The following is a 22,736-nucleotide window of genomic DNA, read 5'->3' as shown; positions in this document are numbered from 1 at the left end:
TAAGTTTTTATAAAATATATGTATAACTGAAAAAAACTGCCTTAATGCAGTTTAATGCGTTCTTTTGGCAATATGGTAAATACAAAAATTTCTTGAATAAATCTTATTATCTATGAGGATAGCAAAATTAGTAAAACTTGGAATTTGTATTAATGTTTTTATCAACTAATGAAAGGTGATCAAACATATATGTATTTGTTGGATTTGATAAAAACTGTCATTACTTAAATACTTAATTATCAACAAACATTCAAGTTTTTCAAACTAAATTTATTCAGCAATTGAACTGGGTTTTACCCATAGAAGTAAATGTTAAAATTTAGAATATACAGCCGAAATAACAATTTTAAATATCAATAACTGCATGTTTTAAACAAAATGTGATTATAATTTTTAATAAAAGTATAACGGTTATTCTGGACACATTTACAAGAACAACATCAAAATAGGGTCGCTACAATTTCTACATTTTAATGCTATGAATATAATGTCTTTTAAGACCGTAAGTAATACGGTTACAATAAAGCAAACTAATTATATCTGATAAAGATCATCTATATTTCTATATTTGACTTAATAGATTTCGACCACTTTAGTGCCTTTAATATTGTTGACTTCGTTCGAGTCAAAATCTGCGGTAAGCCTTTTGTTTCCACGCAAGTATCCCTTGATGTCGATAGGTGGGCTCAAATACGTTGCGTTTGGCTCAATAATTTCACTATAAAACAAAATCTAAGTTAGAAAACGTTTTATTTATTTATTTCCTTTAACGTAGTAACCTGTCCACATATCACTGAGATAGGTAACAACGGTTACCTTGACCCAACCCCAAATACCATTGGCTATATTGCCTAATTGTTAACCTGCAGGAGTTATCACACTTTTAAGGTTAATGTGTTATGTGTACTTACTGGTTTTTAAGCGTTTTTGGATTGACACCAGATCCAGTAATAGTAAATTCACCACCAGTAAGGCGGAAGGGGAATTTATTGTGAACTTCAAATCGGACCTCGAAGTTTTCCCATGCTGGAGACGAGTCCCCACACTGCAAAAAAATGTGCAAGTTAAATAAAAAGTGGAAGCATTGTCAAGATCCTGTAACCAAAAACAACTATAGTCGTTGTATAAATAGTTTTTAACTAGTTCTATCCAGTTTGCAACACTTGTCTTGTTTATGTTAATAACATTCTAAACTACTAAAAAGAATTAAACACTTGGTTGGGGTAACAGAAGCTTCTTCATGTGGAGACGGAAAAGTCGCCTTTTCCAAAAGAAAAATAAAAGAAGAAGATATCAATAACCCCTTACCTTAACTGTTAGCATGCCTTCTGGCACTTCCATTGTCACGTCACTGCTGTCAAAGTACATAATGTTATCGTCCAAGTTCTTTACGGATGTTGCAGTGCGAATCACGTTGTTGTCAACAAGTTTGCCCAAGTAGTTGACCAACTCAAATTCGAACGTCTGCACCTCAGCTGTAAGAGTAAATCAATTAAATTTGCTAAAGTCAAGAACTCAGCATTTTTTTGTGGAAAAAAAACGACTAGAATGTAATATTGGATACCCTAATCTATAGTCTCAGGTTTGATTTTGGAATTTTTAATAATAATAATAACTATTTTGCAAATGATTATTAAATTACTGATCTCTTTTGACTTTACTTAAGCATCTTATCCAAAGATATACAGCATCTCACCCAAGGATGTCAAGCATCTTACCCAAGGATGTCACAACTTTGAATCAGTGGGAATCAAACTCACGACCCCATAAAGTAAAAACAAGTTTTAAATTCTTACCTTGTTTTGGCTTTAGTGAAACCGTAGCCTTGAGTTTTCGAAGGATCGCTTTACGTTCATCGTTATGCAGTACAGTAAAAACAGCAGTGTTGATCAGTGCCTTGCAAGCCTTGGCAGTCGTATTTGTAATCTGTATTACAAGAAAAAAAGATAATAATGTCAAGTATCAAATAATATCCACTTGTTAGAGGTAGGTTTTAACACACTTCTATGGGGACCCTAAATGCTTAATTTATCTTATTTCTAATAGTAGTATAACAAAGATATCTTAAAGCTTTTCATAAGTTTCAACAAACCAATTTAAATTTCATATGGTAAAGTTTTACATTTTTGCTCATGCCTTTACGTAGGCACGCATACCTTGACTTGAATAGTAAGTTTTTCGCCAACGACAGTTTTCCCGACAGCAGCAATTGTGATTTCTATATCGCCTTCTCCTTTCACCACAAGTTCGTCGTGGTAGTCAGCTTTTTTGCCATGAGCATAAGCCAATTGGAAAGCGGATCTCTCTTCCTCAGAACCTGTTGAAACAGAAACATGGTGTCTAACAACTTATCGAAAACAAGATTTAGGGTAGTAACTAATGTCTTCTACCTAATGTGTTCGAAAACATATATTTTTTGGATATATCTTTATCCTCGACGTGGTAAGGTCAACTGCACGACCTAAACATAGAGAAACAACTTTTTCCCCGACCCAATTTTGAGTTGCCTGCGGCAGTTTGGGATAGTATAAATTATATTTGCCCAATCGTCGAGCTGCTGATTAGGTGCTGGCTCAGCAGGAGTTCATACCGTTTATAGCGCTTTACTTAAGGGCGCTACAGCATAAAATACTGGAGATCAAACCCGAGACCTCACGTAGTGTAGGAAGTGTTCTGACCACCACACCACGCTGCCGACATTGATTTTAAATTGCATAGACTTCGTAACTGTTAATATTATTTAGATAATCATGTTAAGTACAATTGTATGTTTAAGTATTTGAAAATTGAATCTTAACTGCTCACCTTCTGGGTATTTGTACTCGTTGGTGATGTCGTGCCTTTCATTCGAGCCAACTGCTTTAGTGCTGATATTCTTCCCGACATAGCTGTAGTAACGTTTCACTAACTCGACTACGTCTCCGTTTTCATCAACTTTCCATATACAACGATCCGCATTTACCTGTATTTTAAATAAAACCTGTACTTTATAAAAGTTTAAATGCTTTTTAATAGGCTCGCCAAACTTAGGCTAAAGTAAAGTTCTTTAGAGGCCATCCAAGCTTAGGCTAAAGTAAAATGTTTAATAGGTTCGCCAAGATTAGGCTTAAAAAAATTTTTGTTGACCTCGCTGAATACGAAGTTTGTGTCGTAACCAATAAAGATTTCGCCGTTCTTGATAGCCTTCAAAGGCGCGGGACCGCACTGGAAAATATCTCCGCTGAATTCTTGCGGCGTGGCATCGACCGCTTGCCAGCCATCGTAACCTAAACAAAAGCAAACAAAAATGTAACTTTGGAAGCCCTCAGTTAAGTACATAGTTTGGATATACACAAGCTTGCGTGGGTGGAAAATCAGGCAATGGAAATGATGTCAACCTACCATAAAATATTGGTTTCGGTATTTCTAAATGTGTGCGCATTGCAAACAGATTAAAAAAACAAAACATCGAGTGACACGACACATTTTGTAAACAAAGTTTCTGTTACTTAGGTAACTGTAATTATATATTTAACAATTCTGTATATCCCTTTAGGAGTGTAATATGACATTGAACTACGACCCGAAAGGTTTCAGGTTCGGCCCGCATCCATGACACTATCCGCTTTTAAGCGCTGCGTTAACTGATAGATCACCCTTCTTCAATACAAATTAAAAACCTATCACCTTAAGATAACATAAAAAAAATGTATTTAACTTTATTTTATTTTTTTGAAATACCTTTTGGTAAGTCCGATCTTCTAAAGTAGCAACCGTTCCAAACGTGGAAGTTCCAGACCGAGTCGCCAATTCCTTTATTGTATTCCTCTCCTTCCTCATCAATAAAAGAATCGATCGTCATGTTGTACTCCGTGTCATGAGCCGAGGCGAAGTTGGTGACACTGCGAGCAGGAATTCCCAAAGCTCTCAAAGCTGAAATAAAATATTTGAACTATTAAACCGATGCTAAATAGACCGACATTTTCTAAGCCTATTTTGCTACAACAAAACCTTAAGTAGGGCACATTTAATGACTTAAACGAAATGTTAAAGAAATGTAACATAAAATTGGTTTTTGTAATAAATCGTGTAGCGGCGAGTTTATAAAATTTTATCAATGGCTGCCCTTTAAATATTATTGTTTTTGCGAATAGTTTTTCCCTTGAAACAGGTTTACATATAAGGTGAGTGATAGTAATACACCTTTAACTTTTTAGTAACTACCTGTAGTCAACAAGCCAGAAAAGACCCAACATTGGCCGTACTTGACTGGGTCCATTTTTTTTTGGTTCCACAATCGCAGAATATCTGCACTGCCGTTCCAGAAGGATGGACCTTTACCGTCAGAATATTCTCCGTCCCATCTCCCGTAAAGAACTCCAGTGTCATCGTTGCAGTTAACCTAGATAAAGAAAAAACAACTTGAGGACTTACGTTAAGGTCTAGTTAGATTTCACAGGGTCTCGTTTAAATTAAACAAGGTTCAAAAAGTCGGTGAAATTTACCATTGCTGACAGCACTCTGCTGACATACACCGGCGAATTGCGCTTTTTATAGGCCTTGATTGGTTCTTTCTTTGCCCGCGAGTCCTGTCTTAGCAGCTTCAACACGATATCCAGAATTCCTTCTTCAAACTGGGCGAAATCCCAGTGCTTTCCCCTTATAGACCGTGATGAACCTTGGTAGATGATACCTTCATGGTTAAGAACGTATTCGTTTCTTTCCTTTTGGTCTTCCATGTAAACATCATCAGCTGTTTAACATAAAAAGTTTTACTTTACTAAAAAATTAAACTACTACTTTAACAAGGAAAATAAAAGTCTTTTTATTCAGGTTGATACTATTCAAGGTAGTAAATCGTGTCAAAAATAAACGCTATAGTTTTAAATTAAACACGCCCATGTCCCTATTCAAAATGATGATGTAAAATTTAAATACTTTAAAACAAAAATAGAACTGACCTGGCTGGAATGGGTTAAAAATCACAATAATGTCCTCTTTGACTTTTCTTTCTACTTTAGGTCCATCCTTAGTTATTGTAACGATCTCTACAGTTAGTTGGTATTTTCCGACGATTGCAGTAGCGGGAATATTGACCTCAACCGCCACTTTCTTTTTCTTTTCGTTAACGTTACCTAACATAGCTGTCCATTTGCTTCCCTGTAGAGAGTCCTTAATTGGAACGCGTATTTTCGTGCCGGATACCACCTTCGGATTTGGCCCTAATAACGTTAAAAGGCTTAATAAAATTTCATGATCTAAAGATATTATTAAAAAAAATTCTTTACGTTAAAGTATCTATTTATTTTTTTGTATATATCTTTATCGTCGATGTATTAAGGTCGAATGCGCGACCTAAACATAGAGTAACATCAGTTACTCCGACCCAGTCTAGAGTTGCATTTAGCAGTTTGGGATATTATAGATTATAGTTGCCCGATAATTATGCTGCTGTGTATGTGGTGACTCAGCAGAAGTTTATACCGTTTGTAGCGCCTTACTCAAGGGCGCTGCATCATAAAAGCAGTGGAGATTTAACCTACGACCTCATAATGGTGTAGCAAGTGGTCTTATCACTACACCACGCTGCCGGTTTTATTAGCAGAAAAGTTAAAATACTTTTTTGCAAACGACCTACCGATAGCAAACTCCAGGCATATGCTGTCTTTGGCCTTCAAGAATGCCCTGTTCTTGAATAAAATCTCCAAATTAAACTTGTCAGCTCGTCTTACCACCAAGTTGTTGTTAACGTAGCTGTTCGTATGTTGCAGGAGTCCATTTTTTTCCTTCAGGTAGTCAATGCGCAAGGTTTGCAAAATCTCAGCTAAAGTCAAAATTAAATCGCAATTTTAAAGATAAGTCTTTTAAATACAGGTATAGCTTAAATTTGCCCACGTCACCATATCAAAACAAAGCATTATACATAAATAGGCTTTTTTAAAGGTAAAATATAGCAACATGTATATTAAAATTATAATAAAGGCTTAAAGTGTTGAAACCATAGTATAACAGCAAAGATCCATTAAATGCCAAAGCTTTTTACAGAGATGTATTGAGAGAATTTCATATCCAGACAGAACTTCAAAATAGAACTAAAATTGTATTTAATATAACATACCCGGAGCCGGACTTTCGACTTTCTTAAGCCATTCCTTCACCTTCCATTCGTCTATGTTTTGCTCGACGTAGTTGTCCAACAAGTATGGATGGCGGTCAATGTAGGTCGACAAGAACTCAGGGTGGTCGTCTAAAAATTCTCCGATTTCTTCAGAGTCTTGAGTGTCTTCACAAAAAAAACAAAAAAGTTTTTATTTTTTTAAATTTTTGTTTACTTTACAAAATTTTTTTAAAGAAATTTTTACAAAGAGTATGGATCAAAAGTAATTAACTATTATGGTGAACTGTATTGAACTTAAAGTTGTTTTTCAGCCAAGTTGGATTGTCAAAGCGAAACCGAAACTCAATAAGAGTAAAGTTTATTTTTAAAATTGCTTCCTTAAACGCTCGAACTTACCAAGCCAATAATATCTTGCCGACATCCTAGTTTGTATATTTGCCAACAACAATATTTAAAAAAGTGGAATCTATTTCTAGTTTTCCTAGAATTCCAAATTTCAAATTTCAAATTAGTTTATTCGATAAATATCATATGTTTTGTTGTTTTAATATAAATAAAAAGTTTGATATAAGCTAGCCAGGGGGGCTGCGCCCCCTTTCCATTATTTGCTAAATTGTTATTAAACAAAAAATCCACAACAAAACAAATTTAAAAGCTTTGTTATATTATCTATAAATTTAAAAAAAAAAAACAATAATTTTAACCAGTATTTGATTTATTGATTTACCGATACACATTAGACCAAATTTTTAATAAACAAACAAAATATAAATTTTAGCCCGTATCTAAGTTATTGATATAATGATATATATACGGCAAAAATTTAAAAAAATGAATACCAATATTTAATGTTTAATAAACAAACAAAAATTTTAATTATAAACAAAAAAAAAAAAATTTTTTAACCGTATTTAAGTTAATGATATAATTTTTTAACCGTATTTAAGTTAATGATATAATTTTTTAACCGTGTTTAAGTTAATGATATTAAATCATTAAAATGGACTTGATTTCATCGACTTTATGTGATTTCTATTGTAAGAAATTAATGATTACGCTATATAAATCGATATAATCTTAAAGCTATTATAACCATGTTGTCGATATTTGAAAAACCATTAATTTATAATTTATAGAATATTAAACGTTGAGTATGTCACGTATACAGTACGTTAAATAATTGTTTTCTTTCATTTCCTTAATGAAACAGTCTGTTGTAGATTGTATTGGCTATAAATATACTAATCTGTCTAAGCTAATGTTTTCACTTTCAGTCTGGTCCTTGTTTAACTACTTTAGATATTACTACTTTTTGTTTAAGCTTTTGGTTTCTACATGCTGTTACTGAATTTTAAAGCTTTTTTTAAACAACAAAAATTCAACTTTTTAATGACTGTTGTTAATATGTTTACAGTTCTGTTTTGTATGTATAGTAAACGACAGTTGGTGTTATTTTTTTCGCTAACATTAAACTTAGTGTTATAAGTTACTCGCCTTTTTGATGCGTTAACAGCTGCGGTCACCTCCTGCTAATGTTCTAAATTTAACCTAATGTTAATGTAAATGCAACTAGAGCAATACCGGATAAATAACATTTATTATATTGCCCTATGCCAAGTCACTTCACTATTCGCTGCTTTAAAATGTACTGTTTTATATAACCTTATCAGTGTTTACCAAATGGAATATGGGGTTAATGTACGATGCTTTGGAATATAAGTACAAATTCAGATAAGTTTTAAATGTTTAAATATTAAACACTGCATTAAGCAAAAAATTGCTAGGATTGTTTAAAAAAAAACTTTAATAATTCAAAAGAACAAAAAAAAAGAAAAAAAAACTTCATAATTCAAAAGAACTAGATTATACGGCTACATACAATTCCAAAGCGCAAATACAGACTATATAGTTTATAATAGCAATGTGCGTGATTATATACCAAAAAACCCGACAGTTCTATGGTCTAGGGACCGTGTATTACAAGTTGTATAAACGTGCAAAGGGTATTCGGGGTTAATACGCCACGTAGACAAAACGCAACTGGTAAAATCGCGTGACTGTGATAAAACGTAGCAAACCCAACGTTAAGGTTAAGTTAAGTTACATTTTTGCTACGCCTACGCTGAATGGCATTTTTCTTCGAGGTACGCCTACGCTGAATGGCATTTTTCTTTTGACTTGGGTTAATTTTCGTTTTCTTTTTTTGACAGCAAACTTGCTATCGATATGTTGATTAATAAGTTATCGATACGGTTACAGCTTTTAAATGACATAATACTTTATTTTCTCAAGGTATCGAGAAAATGAATAAAGAACCATTATTTTTCATTTACTTGTCATTAATTTTGCAGACTTCACAGCCTGCTAAACATAGGGCAACATTTGTTACCCTGACTTAGTTTGGCGTTGCCTTAGTAGCTTAAAGTATTACTGATCCAGCAGTTTTTAGCATACCAGTTGTTTTTTTGAAAAAGGCTCTGTTACATGACAACATTACGTGACATTGATACATATAGCCGTAAATTTCTTACCTTTAGATTCTCCGTTTCCCATTTTTTCCTCTTCGAAATTGAGTAATTGCTTATAAAAGTTAAACAGATTTTAATATAATCCTAAAAAAAATTATAAAATTATACAATATTTTACAAAATAATTGAACACATATTATATCATAAAATGAACTTTGAATTCTTACAAACAGTTTTATTATATATGTAATACAGACTGCTTAGACAGTAAAATTCTTGCGCTATACTACGTTTAACCTCATACTTGATATAGCTAGAAGCCTAATTATAGCGGCGTAGGCAAATTCAGCAGTTTTATCAGTCTAGCGCAACTTCCGTATTACATACAATTGACAAAAAAGAGTATTTAAACAATAACGTTTTTGCTGTGGCCTGTTTATACGGAAATTAGTAATAAAAACAGTGTTGAATTAAAATTCTGATTAACAAAACGTACAGTAATATCAACAATATATAAGCCTATACCTATTTCCGACAATTTATATTTGGGACTCATTTTTTTCCTCTAGTCTCGTTTTTTTGTTATTAATTATTTTTAGATTCAGTTTAAAAGCCGTATTTTAATATCGTTAAATTTTTATAGCCATCGTTAAGGCCTATTGACTTTAGCTATAAATTTATAGGCCCTTTTAAAAAAAATTACACAAAGCTTCTTAATCCAAATCTTTATTCCCTAATTTTGGGACTACAATTTATTCAGCTTTAAATAGTTTTTTTGCAAACGCGTTTATCAAAAGACGCTACGAAAAAAAGTGACTCTATAGCATTTTTGCTCGAACTACCACCAAATGAAAAAATTACCAGATTTTCGACATAATTTCGGTGCTTTGGAAATACCCTTGTACAAATGCAATTCGTTTTCTTATAATTACAACCGCGCATTCAACTAACCACTTCCTGTAGCACGTGATATTGTTAATGTATGTCTGTCAAAATTCAAGCTATATTGACGTCACGAATTCGTCAGCTTTGTTAGGATAGGCGCTTCGTTTTATTTTAGTCAAGCGTAAATTACCCTGCCTAATTTAAGTATCAGCTAAAGTGACCATATTTAAAAAAAATCATATTATTGTGCTTTTTTAAACGCTGCTTTCGCTTATAGCTAAAATTTATAGTCTTTGTATAACATATTTATGCTGGGTTATGGGCGAATACTATAAGGCTGTAAATAGTTTTTATTGCCACGAAAAGTCAGTTAAACGTTAACCGTTAACTACCTTATTTTAGACTTTTTCGCATTACGTAATACTTATAAAATGCTATGGGATTTAAAAGCATATACTAACTTAAAATACTCGTTTTTAGTAAATTGTAATGTGATATACAGACAACGCTGGTACATAAAAACTAGCTTATTTAAAGGCCAAACAACGGGCAATAAAATATAGTCAGTTTGAAAGAGGCAATTTCAATTGCGCGGGCTAAAATAACAAAGCCAATTTGTAGTTAAATTAATGAAGGTAATAAACAGGTTAAGTTTTTATTAACGCTGAACAAATGAGTAATATTTGTTTAAGGACTAAGTTTCTGTAATCCCACGAGAATACCTTTTTAACGAGATATTTAAACAAAACATAAAATGCCAATTTTTTAGCTGTAGTCATAACAGTTGGCGTATAACTATTCAATTTAAAACCATGTGATATAAATTTAATACGCTTTTTGGGGTCACATTTACAATAAGTTTTTGTTGTGGTATAAATTTATTATAAATCTAGCCTATGCTTGATTTTTTTGTGTTGTTATATATGAAATATTAAAAAAACAAGAAATTTTTAACGTAGAAACTTAAGAGTTATATATTGGTCTGATTCATATAAATTTCCAGTCGCCGAAACTGTTTTCATGTTGTTGCTATGCGTTGACATAACTTAACAATACCCTTAAAATTGTGCGGTGAATTCTTTTCCAAACGCCATTGACTTCCTTAGTCTTTCGTATATCTAAAACTAACTAACTCCCAAACAAGTATAAACCACATAACGCTATCTCTTTATAGTAACATTTGTCTCTATAACATGGGAACCTATGGGAAATGGATTAAATGTACAAAGTCTGGTATACAGATTACTAGTTTTGCTTTTCAGGGAAATTTTGTTGTTATTTTAACATTCTTTTTGAGTCTGATTTAAATATATCTTTGACGTGCCTTGTATAAATTATTTTTAGTATGCAAATTTAAGCGTTTTCTTTTGTAAAATTACATTCAATGAAATCCACTGATCGAATAGAATTACCTTTTTAAAGAATTTTTAATTTAAATTTTAAAAAGGTATTCATTCTCAAATTTGTAAAAAGATACTTCAAAAAATTCAAACACTTTTTATTCAGTTATATTTAAATATAGCTTAACAAAATCTCGCAAGTAGATTGTAAGATGTATTGTTAAATTGTAAAATGTATTGGGTAACTAAAGTAGACTGTATTATTTTATTTTCTGATCACTCTTATGCTAATTTTAACGTTTTCTTTTGTAAAATTACATCTAATAAAATCTATTGATCATTAAGCTATGTATACATTACTTCAACAAATAACTAAAATTACCTCTGTTGATAAAATTCTAATTTAAATTTAAAAAATTTTTTTTTGAGTTTGTAAACGATACTTCAAATTATTTAAACTCTTCAAATTATTTAAAACTCCATCAGTTATATTTAAATATAGCTTAACAAAATCCCACAAGTAGATTTTAATGAGCAAATTTAAAATCGAGATGTCATAGGTAGCTAAAGTAAACTAACTGAATTGTTTGATCATTTGTACTCGATTTTACTTTTAGTTGGACCATCTAAATCTTAACTACGATAATTGCAGGAAAAAGTTATGTTCAAGCCATGTTTGCAGAATTAATTACATGTAAATATTAAGGTTATGTCGCCTAAAACTAACGTTTACAGAAAACTTTGATTTGCCTTTGGGCTACATAATCAAGACACTTAAAATATTCAAATATCTACCGCAAATTTGCTGCATTAAGTTTAAGGAACTATAATGGAATATTAAAGTTTCTTGTTAAAGGATGCAAATTCACATTTTTTTATTTTTAATATTTACATTTTTCATAAACTTTGGAATTGAACTTTACAGATAGGTCCTATTAAATTATCAGAGAAAAAAAGTTTAGTTAGACCCAGTGTTGTTTTTTGCACAACACAGGGTAATGGTTATGCTGCTGGACCAACCCTGGATGTGGGTAAGTAACCCCAGGGATGAAATACTCCTTCCAATTGCCGTAATGCGTTTCGTAGTTATCCCATTCCATCGTCGTTTGAAAGACCGACGACCCGTCGGGTCCCGGCACCGTGACCGGACGAGACCGGGGCGTGCCCGGATCCCCGACCACCACTGAGTTGTTCTGAAGAAACGTAATTCGTGGGAGTGCGACTGGCCTGAATATTAGAACATATTTGGTTAAAAAAAATAGTATTAAGATTTTACTAGTTAAGCACTTTGAAACTAGACTATACACTAGCTTATTACATAATTCCTTGTCATTAATCTATTTTAAATTTTGCCATGTATTTTAATGCAGTTTTAGAAAACTATACCACTACATTCTTTTAAGTTTGTAAGTTACCTGTTTGAATTCGGTCTTCCCAATTCCGAAGCAAAAAGCTGAGCCCGCGGACTCGGCCTCATGGCGTTTTTCGACACTTGCCCTTGCTTTGGTCGTCCTTTTACATTTAGGTAGTGAGTGTTGTTGGCTGTCGAGTAATCAGACGATACAATACGCATCTCTACACCAGCACTTGCCCCAAAGTCACTGTCGAAGCCTGGACCTTCACTCCCAACATCATATAATATCGATGACATGCTAAAGGATAACAAAAGTCTAGTTTAAAATGCCATGTTTTAAAGCAGTAAATGCAGTGGTAAAAATACTTGCTACACCACATGAGGTCGTTGGTTTAGTCCCCAATACTTTCATGCTGTACCGCCCTTGGATAAGTTGCTATAATTGGTATAAACTCCTGCTGAGGCAGCTCTTAATCAGCAGCTTAATTATCGGGCAAATATAATCTATATATTATTCCAAACTGCTAAAGGCAACTCGAGACTGGGTCGAAGTAACAGTTGTTTCTCTAAGTTTAGGTCGCGCATTTGACCCTTCCACATCGAGGATAAAGGTATATATAAAAAATGTGACAGAAATCGGTTATTTAAAAATTATTTTGAACTTACTTTGTCGTTCCATCCGGGACTGTAATTTCTGAACCACACGGCGCATGCGCAACTAAACTGTTGTTGTTGATAAGGACACCTGGCGGATATTGTGCGTAATAACCGGGCGGGCATTCGTAATCGAGATCGTCACGCGCAAAAACCGAATCTTCGTAGAGGTCATTGTCGACAGCGCTCTCTAGCGGCGTAATACCTAAAAATATAACAGTTTAAAAAACACAATAATTGATGTAGTCCTGTAGTGTGGTATACTGGTCATGAGATAGAATCACAAGGCTAAAGATTACGGGTTTGAGCCGCATAAACACCATACTATTTGCCTGGTCCAATGGCTCAAATATGTTCAGTCTTTTAAAATCTTAAACGTTTAACAGTATCAGAACATAAGTTTCATGATCTAAAAGATATCATAGTTATTGCATTTTTACATTTTAAATACAAAGTTACTGGACCCACTTTTTTAAAATATTGTCAAAGTTTACCTGATATGAATTGGCTGTTCACCGAATTCGGTGGCACAGTCAACGACGTCGCAGTTTGCTCGTTGCTACGAGGCTCCGAATCGTATATGATGTCATCGATGCGAGGTACGTCACTGGGCGTGTAAACCTCCGCGGCGCCCTCTACCGAGCCTCGTCGTTCCAAAGTGTTGTGGCCTGAAATTGTCGACATTTCGGGGCAGTCAAGGATTTCAATGCTGCTTGTTCCAATATACTGCAACAAAGTTAAGGGTCATATTTACATATTTAATATTAAAAAATAAATCTATCTCCAGAGCATTAGCAAGAGCAATGTCACATTGTAAACACTAGTCAATAGCCCGCTCTACGGTCGGCATTTTATAGTTGCAATATGGTTGCACCTTACAACTAATATTTGTCTGCAATGATTTACTTGTGCATCACAAGTGGCAGACCTATTAACGCTGTAGTCTTACAAATTGGACACATAAATATGTCTTCCACCAAGCTTCATTATGTATAGATTTTATTGCCAGTTTCAGGGACTTGTGACTTGTAGACACTAAAACTGCACTCAGTTACCTTTGATGGGTCCTGAGGTTCAGGTTGAAGTTTTTCAGGCTCTTTGGTTGTTTGTTTTACCTTTTCCGAGGTTGTCGGTTGAGCTTCCACTGATATATAAAAAGTAGAAACAGTTAAAGAATTTTTTTCTTCTTTTATTGTAAGGTCTGTGTTTTCGTTTTGAATACGCTTTTGATTAGGTAACTACGTGGTAGTATTAAAAATTGTTTGTTTTTTTGATTGGTCCTAATTGGTCCATTTTGACATGTTCTAAACTCTGGAATTAGTTCTGTTATTTTTAAGTACAACAATATTAAATTTATTGCCTAGTTTTGGAAGGTATTATTTTTGGTTTGAAAATAAATATAGAAATAGGTTTTTGGTATTTTAATACCCAAAGTTTTTTTTATTTTTAAAATTTTTTACTTACTTGTTGCCACAGTGCTTCTTTGGTTATCTTCAACTCGAATCACATCATTTGCCGGTTTCAATTTAGATCTATAACTTTCCAAGCGGTTTAGATAGACAAGGGGTGGTGCCCTTACTTCTCCATACCCACCTTCTTCAAATCGGTAATGACTTCTGCTCAATTTTCTTCTGGTATGGAACTGACTTTCATTGTAACGCTTTTTGGACTTGCATGACACACATGATCCTACGCTAAGTTTTGAGCCCATTTCTGCTACTCTAAACCAAAAAATATGCCTTAATTTGTTATTTATAAAATTAATTTTGAAAAACTTTAAATACTTTGACTTATTTCAAATGTGACACTGCTGTCAGATTAAAGTTTTTATTTAAAGGTTGCAAAATTATCTGATGTTAAAAGAATATGTTATCTCCAAAACTTGCACCTCTGCTAGACGTTCTTAAAGTGCCTCTTTTACCTTAAAGCTAAAAGCATCCGTTTTATATTTATATCAAACAATTATATAAAATATGGGTAATAAATTTTTATTGGTTTTATTGGTTAATAATAATTTGTTTAAGCTATCAATTTGGTGCATTTTAAAAGTACATGACATATTTGTACAGATATACAGATATAAGTACAGAAAATTTTAAAGTTTTATACAAAATGTATTTATAGATTGTTTATTGTTAAATGTTGACATACAATATAATTCATATAATAAGATATAAACAAGCACAATTTTAATTGCAACAATTTAAAAGTCTGTTACAAATATGTAAAATTATCAATATTAAATTAAAGTAACGGCTAGTAAATGTAAAGCATTTTGTAATAGTCCAATATTGATTTTTCTTATCTAGTTACGCTGCTGGTGACCAATTAAATACAGTTTTCACGGTATTAATAAAATATTACTAAAAGTAGCCTTTATTAAGATAGGTCTTTTGATAGTTCCATTTATTTTAATTATACACAAGCTAAAAATAAGAGAAAAATTTAAGTGATGTTTACCGAACTAATCGATATTCGTAAAAGAAGCAAGCTATCTAGTTAATTAAACGTATGTCATCATTAAAATAAATTAATAACAGTTGATACGACTCTGTGTGAAAATTTTTAACAACCCTAATATATTATTTAAAGTAGTGTTTTATATGGTTATAATGTTGATTTATTTGTTAATGCTTGATTTAAGGGTAAATAGTGTGACATTGGTGCGATTCGATGTTACTAAATACGTATTCTTTTTCGGCTTGTAATTGCAAATCAATGTAAAAACACAGTCATATTTAAATAAGCAAGTTATTTATTAAAATAATTTGTAATGTTATGTATTGTGTTATGTACATATAACTTATCATAATTTACGTCATTTCACATTATTTTAAAAAGGTAAAACAATTGGATTTCAACCCAATTGCCCTGTCTGCATTTTCCTTTTATTTAATTTCTATTTATTCGTTTTACAGATCGATCAAAAGAACAGGCCAACTCGATTTGCAATTGTTGACAGGTCTGAGATCCGCGCTCGCCTGCTGTTGCTGGGCAAAATCTGTTTGCGAAAAAGTGACGATTACCTAATTAGGCCAGTCGTTCAAGGTGAGAATAGCCTTGTTTTAATGAGCAAGAAGTGTTTTATGCAAACAGCATTTGCAAAAACGTTGTCGTTTTGAAGAATTTCAGTTACAGCTTAAGATTTAGGCAATATAGACATGAAGATGATTTACAGTTCTTGCTTGAATGTAAAATATTAAAATTTTGAGATCAGTGAACTACAATTTGGTTTTATTATATTAGAAAATAGGTTTTTATGTAATTTAATGATATTTAACAAGGTTTGTATAACTAAATTGGATCTTAATTTAATCAATTAGGTCTAGCATATTTTATCAATTTAAAAACTTTGCAAAAATACGAAGACAAAAAGGACAGCGCACTTGAAAATGACATGCTGTTGAGATCGTACAGACATGCAACGCATGCATTAAAGAATTGATTAAACCGAATACGTTCAACAAAAAAATTGTCATGAAATATTTAGAGATTCTTTGTTTTGCTTGAAACCTTAAGCAAGGTCAGCAACAAACAATGAAAGGCACTTGAAAAGGATATTGTTATGACCTGTTTAATTGGATAGGATATGTCTTATTTGACTTAACTGTTTAGATGTCTGTTACTTAATTGTGTTAACACGTCGTCAATTGGGCTCTATTTATCAAGGCTTAACCCTTAGCTTTTAAATTATCTTTTTAAAGAAGTAATTAAGGCCTAGTTTGTAGTTATATTTTATTTTTATCAAAGTGATATGTTAACCTACAAGGTTTTATTGATATTGAAGCTTTGCCCTTGGCCGTTAAAGCATTGCTGTACGGTAATAGAATATAAGCAGATATGTAGTTCTGAAAATTCCCAAGGGCGAAGACGCGGAATGGTATTACTTTTCGATTACTATTTCCATTCACTTTCAAATGAATGCATTTAAAGAAATAATGTAAAATTGATCTTGGTATTTAGAAAGCTAAACTTTTAAATTAATATACAGCATTTAGAAATCGCAATTCAGCTAACTTGGCTTTAAAGTTAGGCTTAAAAATAAAGAAATTAAAGCAGGATAATTGTAACTTGACTATGAGTCATATGGGTTTATTAACTTAATGTATTTGACTTATCCAAGCTTATTTATGTATACTTAGAACACCAATGCGGCTTTTTATAATTAGCACTTAGTTTTTTTAACACAACATTTGTTTGCAGATATTAATTGCAATGTGTTGATAAAATTTATGTAAAATTTTTATAAAAAAAATAAAATGTCACACAGCGGAGGAAGATTTGATTTCGACGACGGGGGAACTTACTGCGGGGGCTGGGAGGACGGTAAAGCTCACGGGCACGGCATATGTACAGGCCCCAAAGGTCAAGGTGAATACGCGGGGTCATGGAACCACGGGTTCGAAGTCCTAGGCGTTTATACTTGGCCGAGCGGGAACACGTACGAAGGGAACTGGTCCCAAGGCAAGCGGCACAATTTAGGGGTCGAGACAAAAGGAAAATGGCAGTACAAGGGTGAATGGGGTCACGGGTTCAAGGGGCGGTATGGGGTGAGGAGTAACACCGCAAGCAGAGCTAAATACGAGGGTACTTGGAGTAATGGTTTGCAAGATGGATACGGTACAGAAACCTATGCAGATGGAGGTAAGACAATTAAAAGTCTTTATGAACAAGTAAAAATGATTTTGTTGTTTATAAGCAAAGCTTTGTGTTTTAGGACTGCTTTTCATTGAGTATTTACAAAATAAAATACCAATTTAAATAGTACTCATTGCATTTTGTAAAAAGTTTCCTTAGACGAAATAAGGTTTTTATAAATTTATGAAAATATAGTAAGAAAGGGGACTTGTTTTGCAATATTGTAAGAAAGGGGGCTTGTTTTGCTTTGCATTTGCGCATTTCTATTATTTTAGTACATTTATCTTTCCATTAACTGTGAAAGTGTTTAATTATTTATAAGTGTCGATTTTAGCGTTTTATTTGTGTGACAAGCGCCTTAAAATCTTACCTTTAAATCTTGCCCTAACTTATATGAAAAACAGCAACCGTTCTTATGAAACATAAACAAAAAATTGTTTTTTGCATAAACACTTTTGTTAAAATTGACCTTTTTCTCATTAAAGTTTAATTGTATACATTTTTAACTTTGGAAAAGAAGCCAAGTTAATGTCACACTAGGAAAACGTTTTGTTATAAAACAAAAGCAGCAAATCACACATATTGCATTACTATTTCCTTTTCAATAACCATTGTTCTGGTATTTAATTGTCATCCTTAAGTAAAGGAAGTCTAATAATAATTTCAAATGAAACATGTTAAGCTATACTTAATTTTTTGTAAATATCGTGTCTGCAAAGGGTCATATTGTCAATACTTGTTTATTACTACCGATTGTTAAGCAATGGCTGTTTGTGTTGTTCATTGTAAAGTTATTAAACTGTGAATTTTCTGTTAATGACATTTGTTAAAAAATTCTGCATTTATTATACAGTATCGCAATACTTATACATGTCACTAATCGCTACTTGTATATTGCTAGGCACTTATCAAGGACAGTGGGTCGGTGGTGTGCGTCAGGGATCTGGTATACGTCAGAGCATGCCATATGGGATGGCATCGGTGGTTCGAAATTCATTAAGGACAAGCATGAGCTCGTTAAAAAGCGAGCTAAGTAACGGGACAGTGCCACCAAACACCGACATTGGTAAATTACTTTTATTAACCCATTTTGGGGGGTTGGAGAGTTGTTGACATAAACTTAAATTTGACAAATTATGTTTTTAGCCCCAGATGCCCCCCAAGGGTCACGTGGTGGGTTTGTTCTAACTCGTCACATCCCGGTAACTGCACAATCAGCAACCCCGCCCGGCCCCAAAAAGCGACATCTGTTTCGAAGTAGTTCGACGAGTTTGCGAAGGTCGATAATGTCGGGGTTGAAGCTCAGATCAAAATCAAGTAGTTCAATAGCAAGCGCCTCGTCTTTCCATAGCCACAAGTCGTTTAAAAGGTAAAAAATATTAAATTTTAGGCTAACTATTGCCATAGAGACACAATCTACTGTTTAAATATTTTTTTGTCAAGTTTTATGAACGTTATTCTAGTAACCAGATGATGTTTTATCAACTTGACTTTTCCTTACCGGCGCTTAACAATTGCCCACAAAAACACCTGTTTATATAATAAGACTTGGTTATAGTAACAACTGTTTATAGTAACATTAGTAACTCTTGTCTATATTAACAGTTTTTCGTGTTACTTAACCAAATGTGTTAAAATCTTTGTCAGGGCAATTATATAGTTAAACATTAGTGGACGCATATTGCTTAAAGTTAGCTGCAAGCCCGTGTCGCCTTCGCGTGTTATTAATGCGAGAAATCGCGTGTTATTAATGCGAGTATTTTATTGTAAAATTTATCTAATAAAAACTTTTTTTGTGCATACAGTACGACTGCAACTATAACCAGCACCGGCTCGGACTACAACTCAATCTATAACTACGACCCAGCCCAACCTTTGTACCCCATCGATGATGAGATCGATGCCAACACTACAGAAACTTATTATGGGGAATGGAAGAACGACAGCAGAACAGGTACAGTGGGCATGAGATTGTCAGAATCTTAATTTTACTACTAATTCAATAATCCAAATTTTGTTAAAAACTTACCAAATCGATTTAGGTTTTGGTATCTGTCAACGAACCGATGGCTTTATGTACGAAGGAGAATGGTTAGACAACCAGAGGTTCGGTTACGGATCCACAACTTTTCCAGATGGCACAAAAGAAGAAGGAAAATACAAAAACAATATGATTTGCACTGGGACGAGAAAAAGTAACCTCGTGCCTATGAAGTCTAGTAAAATCAAAACTAAAGTCATCCGCGCCGTTGCGCATGCGCGTGAGGCAAAGAACACTGCTATCCAGAAGGGTGACATAGCAAATTCAAGGTACTTACTTATTTTGAACAGTTTTTAACGGTATACCAACGATGTGTTTAACTCAACGATTTTTGGTTTAGAACTGCCCATAGTGTAGCTAAGGCAAATCAAGCAGAAACAGTTGCTACCAACGCAAAGGATGAGGCTAAAATAGCTCGCTGCGTAGCGCACGATCTTGCCCCAACCTTTCACCAACCAGGTAAAAAAATGAAATTAATACAGCGTTGTATAACAACCTGCATGTACATTACTCTATTAATTGCCATTGTGGCGTGATAGTCAGTTGGCATCATGACATATGGGCCTATGAGAAGTAGTTTTATGCATCAGCGTATTACAGATGTACTGATAGTATTTACTTCAACTTTGTCCAACAATTCACCAGCATGTTAATAATTAAACAATATCAATAGGAATAATTTTTGAGAATGTAAATTTGTTTAGGATTATCTTACTTGAAACTAAAGGGCGAAGATCCGTTTAAGCAACTAGAAAACTCGAGTACTCATTATATAGGTGACACAGCAGACGTCGGTGGCCCCGAAAATTATCATCAATTCAGGCAAGATCTAATATAATCTTAACAACTATCAATTAACACCAACTATCAAATGTTTAAATTGTTTAAACAGTAATACCAATAAGGCAACAACTTCGTTGCAAGTATCGCCAGTACCGAGCCGACATGGAAGCATTGATGCAAATGCTATGAACATTCTGGAAAACAAGAAAATATCTATCAGCCAACAAATGATAGACAGCGCCAAAGTCAAGTAATTATTTTATTTTAAGCTGCTTTATTTAAATTATATGGCTTACTACATAAGTTAAAAGTTATACTTTTTTCTTCAGTTGACTCCTAGGCCTCCATTATCAATATAGGTTAACATGTAAAAGTTTTAAAATCAGTTCGAGACACAGTCAGGGTTGGGGTTGTCACTTTGGGACATACAAGCATCTGTATATTTGTTTAGGCTTAAAGTCAGTCTTTTTAAGCACAAATAATATTTACCCTTGACAATGTGTTTGGTTATTACTAAAGTGTTACTTTACCATTTTAGGAGAAACTCTATGGTTAGGTCAAATTCCGATCATTTGTTTCCCAAACCAATCCCACAAGAAGCGGAAGTTATTCCACAGATCGCACCCAAAATGCAATATCTTTCTCCAGAGAGCGCTTTCAGTGCCCCACATCCGTCTTCAAGTAAAACCCCAGACCCCATCCTACCCGAAATCCACATTCCCAATGACATATCTGCGACCCATAGCCCTAAAGAAAAAGAAAAGGATGCTACGCCGACACACAAACTTAGTTTCTTTCGTTCTCTAAGAATGAAGCATAAAAAGTCGACTGTAAAAGAACCAAAAAGCGATGAAACTTCTAGTAGCAGTAAAAACGATTCTGGAATACAAGCAGACGATGATCTTAGCGACCTCGGGTGGACAAAACACACCGCAGAAAATAAGCGAAGCATTTTCAAGAAGGCGTACTCGATGCCGGAAAGGCTGCAGCTTTCGCAGAGCAACTCAAACGTCGACTCGTTCGATTACCAAACCAACCAAGCCGAATTTTTATCGGGATACGAAAACGAAATGCTACCTTTAAATTACACTGATCACCAAGTGTCCTCACACGGACAAAACATCTTCCAATACCCGCCAAGCGCGTCTTATATAAACGGCTATGGCGATCACACGTCTCCAGCTCATTCGACATACAGCGATGGGCAATCCAGCAAGGACTACAGACCACAAACTCAGATAACCGGAGTGTCACGAGAGAATTCCCCGAATTTGGGACGCAGCCACCCTCATTCGCGACACAGTAATGCAAACAATTTAAAAATGACTGCGTTGAGCCCACATCACAGTGCCACCGAGCACGAGACTAGAGCCACGCCGCTCATAACGCCTGCTTTCGCTTACTACAAGGCTCCGGTCGATGACGGTGTCGAAACTAAAAAAGAGGATAAGAAAAAAAGAAAACCAACTTCATCTCAAAAAGAAGTAAGTCAGAAAATTTTTTTTTAATTAGACAATAGGTCAAGTATCTATGTTTTCACCTTTTAGAAATAAATTTTATTTAACTTATACAGAATGCATTTTCTGTAAACAATATTTGTTATTAAATCTACCCAATTTTACTAGAAGCAGGGAATTTGCAAATACGATTCTGCCTTTGATAAGCCGTCATCACACGCTTATCCTGCGTCACCAAAACGCTCCCCACTCCCAGGCAATTTGCGTCGTCGTGGTAACAATGACGTCACGAGAACCAATGACGTAGAACCGACAATTGTGTCTGACGACCAAGATCCGGTAAGCTTTCTATAAAAACTTCAAGTTCACAGTTGTAAATTTATCTATTCTACTGGGACTGCTTTTTTATATTAATTTATCCTCGTTGTAAGATGTTTGAATTTGCAATCTTAGTAGATAGCAATATCGGTTACACTAAAAGGGTCTAGAGTTGCTGTTTCTATTTTATAATATCATATCTCAGCTACTATTGCCTTAAATTGCCTATGAGTTTTAGATTCGGCATAAAGTTAGGGTTAGGGGTTCACTAACGACGCAGAAGCAGTGGGGTTTAAACTCAGGACTGTACTCATCAGTTTTTAACAACAGCGCCACGCTGCCGTTTTTTAACCTTTTTTAATGTTTTACTCAGGCACGGATATATCTCATTATTCTGGTTATTCTTCTTAATCTTGGATTCGTCGTTCTTTTCGTCCAATTTCTTACCTGAGATTCGCTCAAATTGATTCGAAAAAAACACGTGTTTAGCACGTGACTAAGTCACGTAAACACATAAATGCTTCGTGATCCAGTGCACGTAATGTTATCAAATGTACACCAAGCGACAAAGGCAAAAAATTGATACATTTTCTTGCAAACTTTATTAAATTAATATCTTGAATTAAGTATCAAGAAGTGCCGTCAAGACATTGAAAATGTAACATCATATTAATGGCTTATAGGAAACGTTTATATTTTAC

At 33.9% G+C, this 22,736-nt stretch overlaps 3 protein-coding genes across 4 annotated transcripts; 1 reads left to right on the top strand and 2 right to left on the bottom strand.

Annotated features, from left to right (window-relative positions):
* Positions 1-249: 249 nt before the first annotated feature.
* On the bottom strand, positions 250-8,711 carry LOC145758961 (protein-glutamine gamma-glutamyltransferase 4-like). Of its 2 annotated transcripts, none has more exons than XM_082572660.1 (14): positions 8,629-8,711; positions 6,098-6,262; positions 5,618-5,803; positions 4,941-5,201; positions 4,485-4,732; positions 4,204-4,381; positions 3,721-3,912; positions 3,127-3,266; positions 2,806-2,962; positions 2,157-2,317; positions 1,797-1,926; positions 1,309-1,475; positions 912-1,045; positions 250-718 (listed from the first exon to the last, which is right to left on the bottom strand). In XM_082572660.1, the coding sequence occupies exons 1-14, from the start codon at positions 8,648-8,650 to the stop codon at positions 574-576; spliced, it is 2,286 nt and encodes a 761-aa protein (XP_082428786.1). In that variant the 5' UTR covers positions 8,651-8,711; the 3' UTR covers positions 250-573. The 2 variants fall into 2 exon arrangements, with proteins under 2 accessions (XP_082428786.1, XP_082428785.1); XM_082572659.1 differs by lacking the exon at positions 8,629-8,711 and adding an exon at positions 6,494-6,580.
* A 3,041-nt stretch (positions 8,712-11,752) lies between these two features.
* LOC145759762 (uncharacterized) lies at positions 11,753-14,509 on the bottom strand. The gene is made up of 6 exons (XM_082573605.1): positions 14,263-14,509; positions 13,854-13,942; positions 13,293-13,524; positions 12,811-13,003; positions 12,206-12,442; positions 11,753-12,017 (listed from the first exon to the last, which is right to left on the bottom strand). The coding sequence occupies exons 1-6, from the start codon at positions 14,507-14,509 to the stop codon at positions 11,753-11,755; spliced, it is 1,263 nt and encodes a 420-aa protein (XP_082429731.1).
* Positions 14,510-17,057: 2,548 nt separating this feature from the next.
* Positions 17,058-22,687, top strand: LOC145759761 (junctophilin-3-like). The gene is made up of 11 exons (XM_082573604.1): positions 17,058-17,442; positions 18,338-18,502; positions 18,583-18,805; positions 19,242-19,390; positions 19,479-19,746; positions 19,818-19,936; positions 20,182-20,299; positions 20,370-20,510; positions 20,799-21,744; positions 21,886-22,056; positions 22,409-22,687. Exons 1-11 carry the CDS (start codon positions 17,058-17,060, stop codon positions 22,484-22,486), a joined length of 2,763 nt encoding a protein of 920 aa, XP_082429730.1. The 3' UTR covers positions 22,487-22,687.
* The last annotated feature ends 49 nt before the right edge of the window (positions 22,688-22,736 follow it).

The sequence above is a fragment of the Corella eumyota genome, chromosome 7, assembly GCF_963082875.1.
Source record: "Corella eumyota chromosome 7, kaCorEumy4.1, whole genome shotgun sequence".
Classification (NCBI taxonomy): Eukaryota; Metazoa; Chordata; class Ascidiacea; order Phlebobranchia; family Corellidae; genus Corella; species Corella eumyota.
This window is presented reverse-complemented; position numbering and strand designations above follow the sequence as displayed.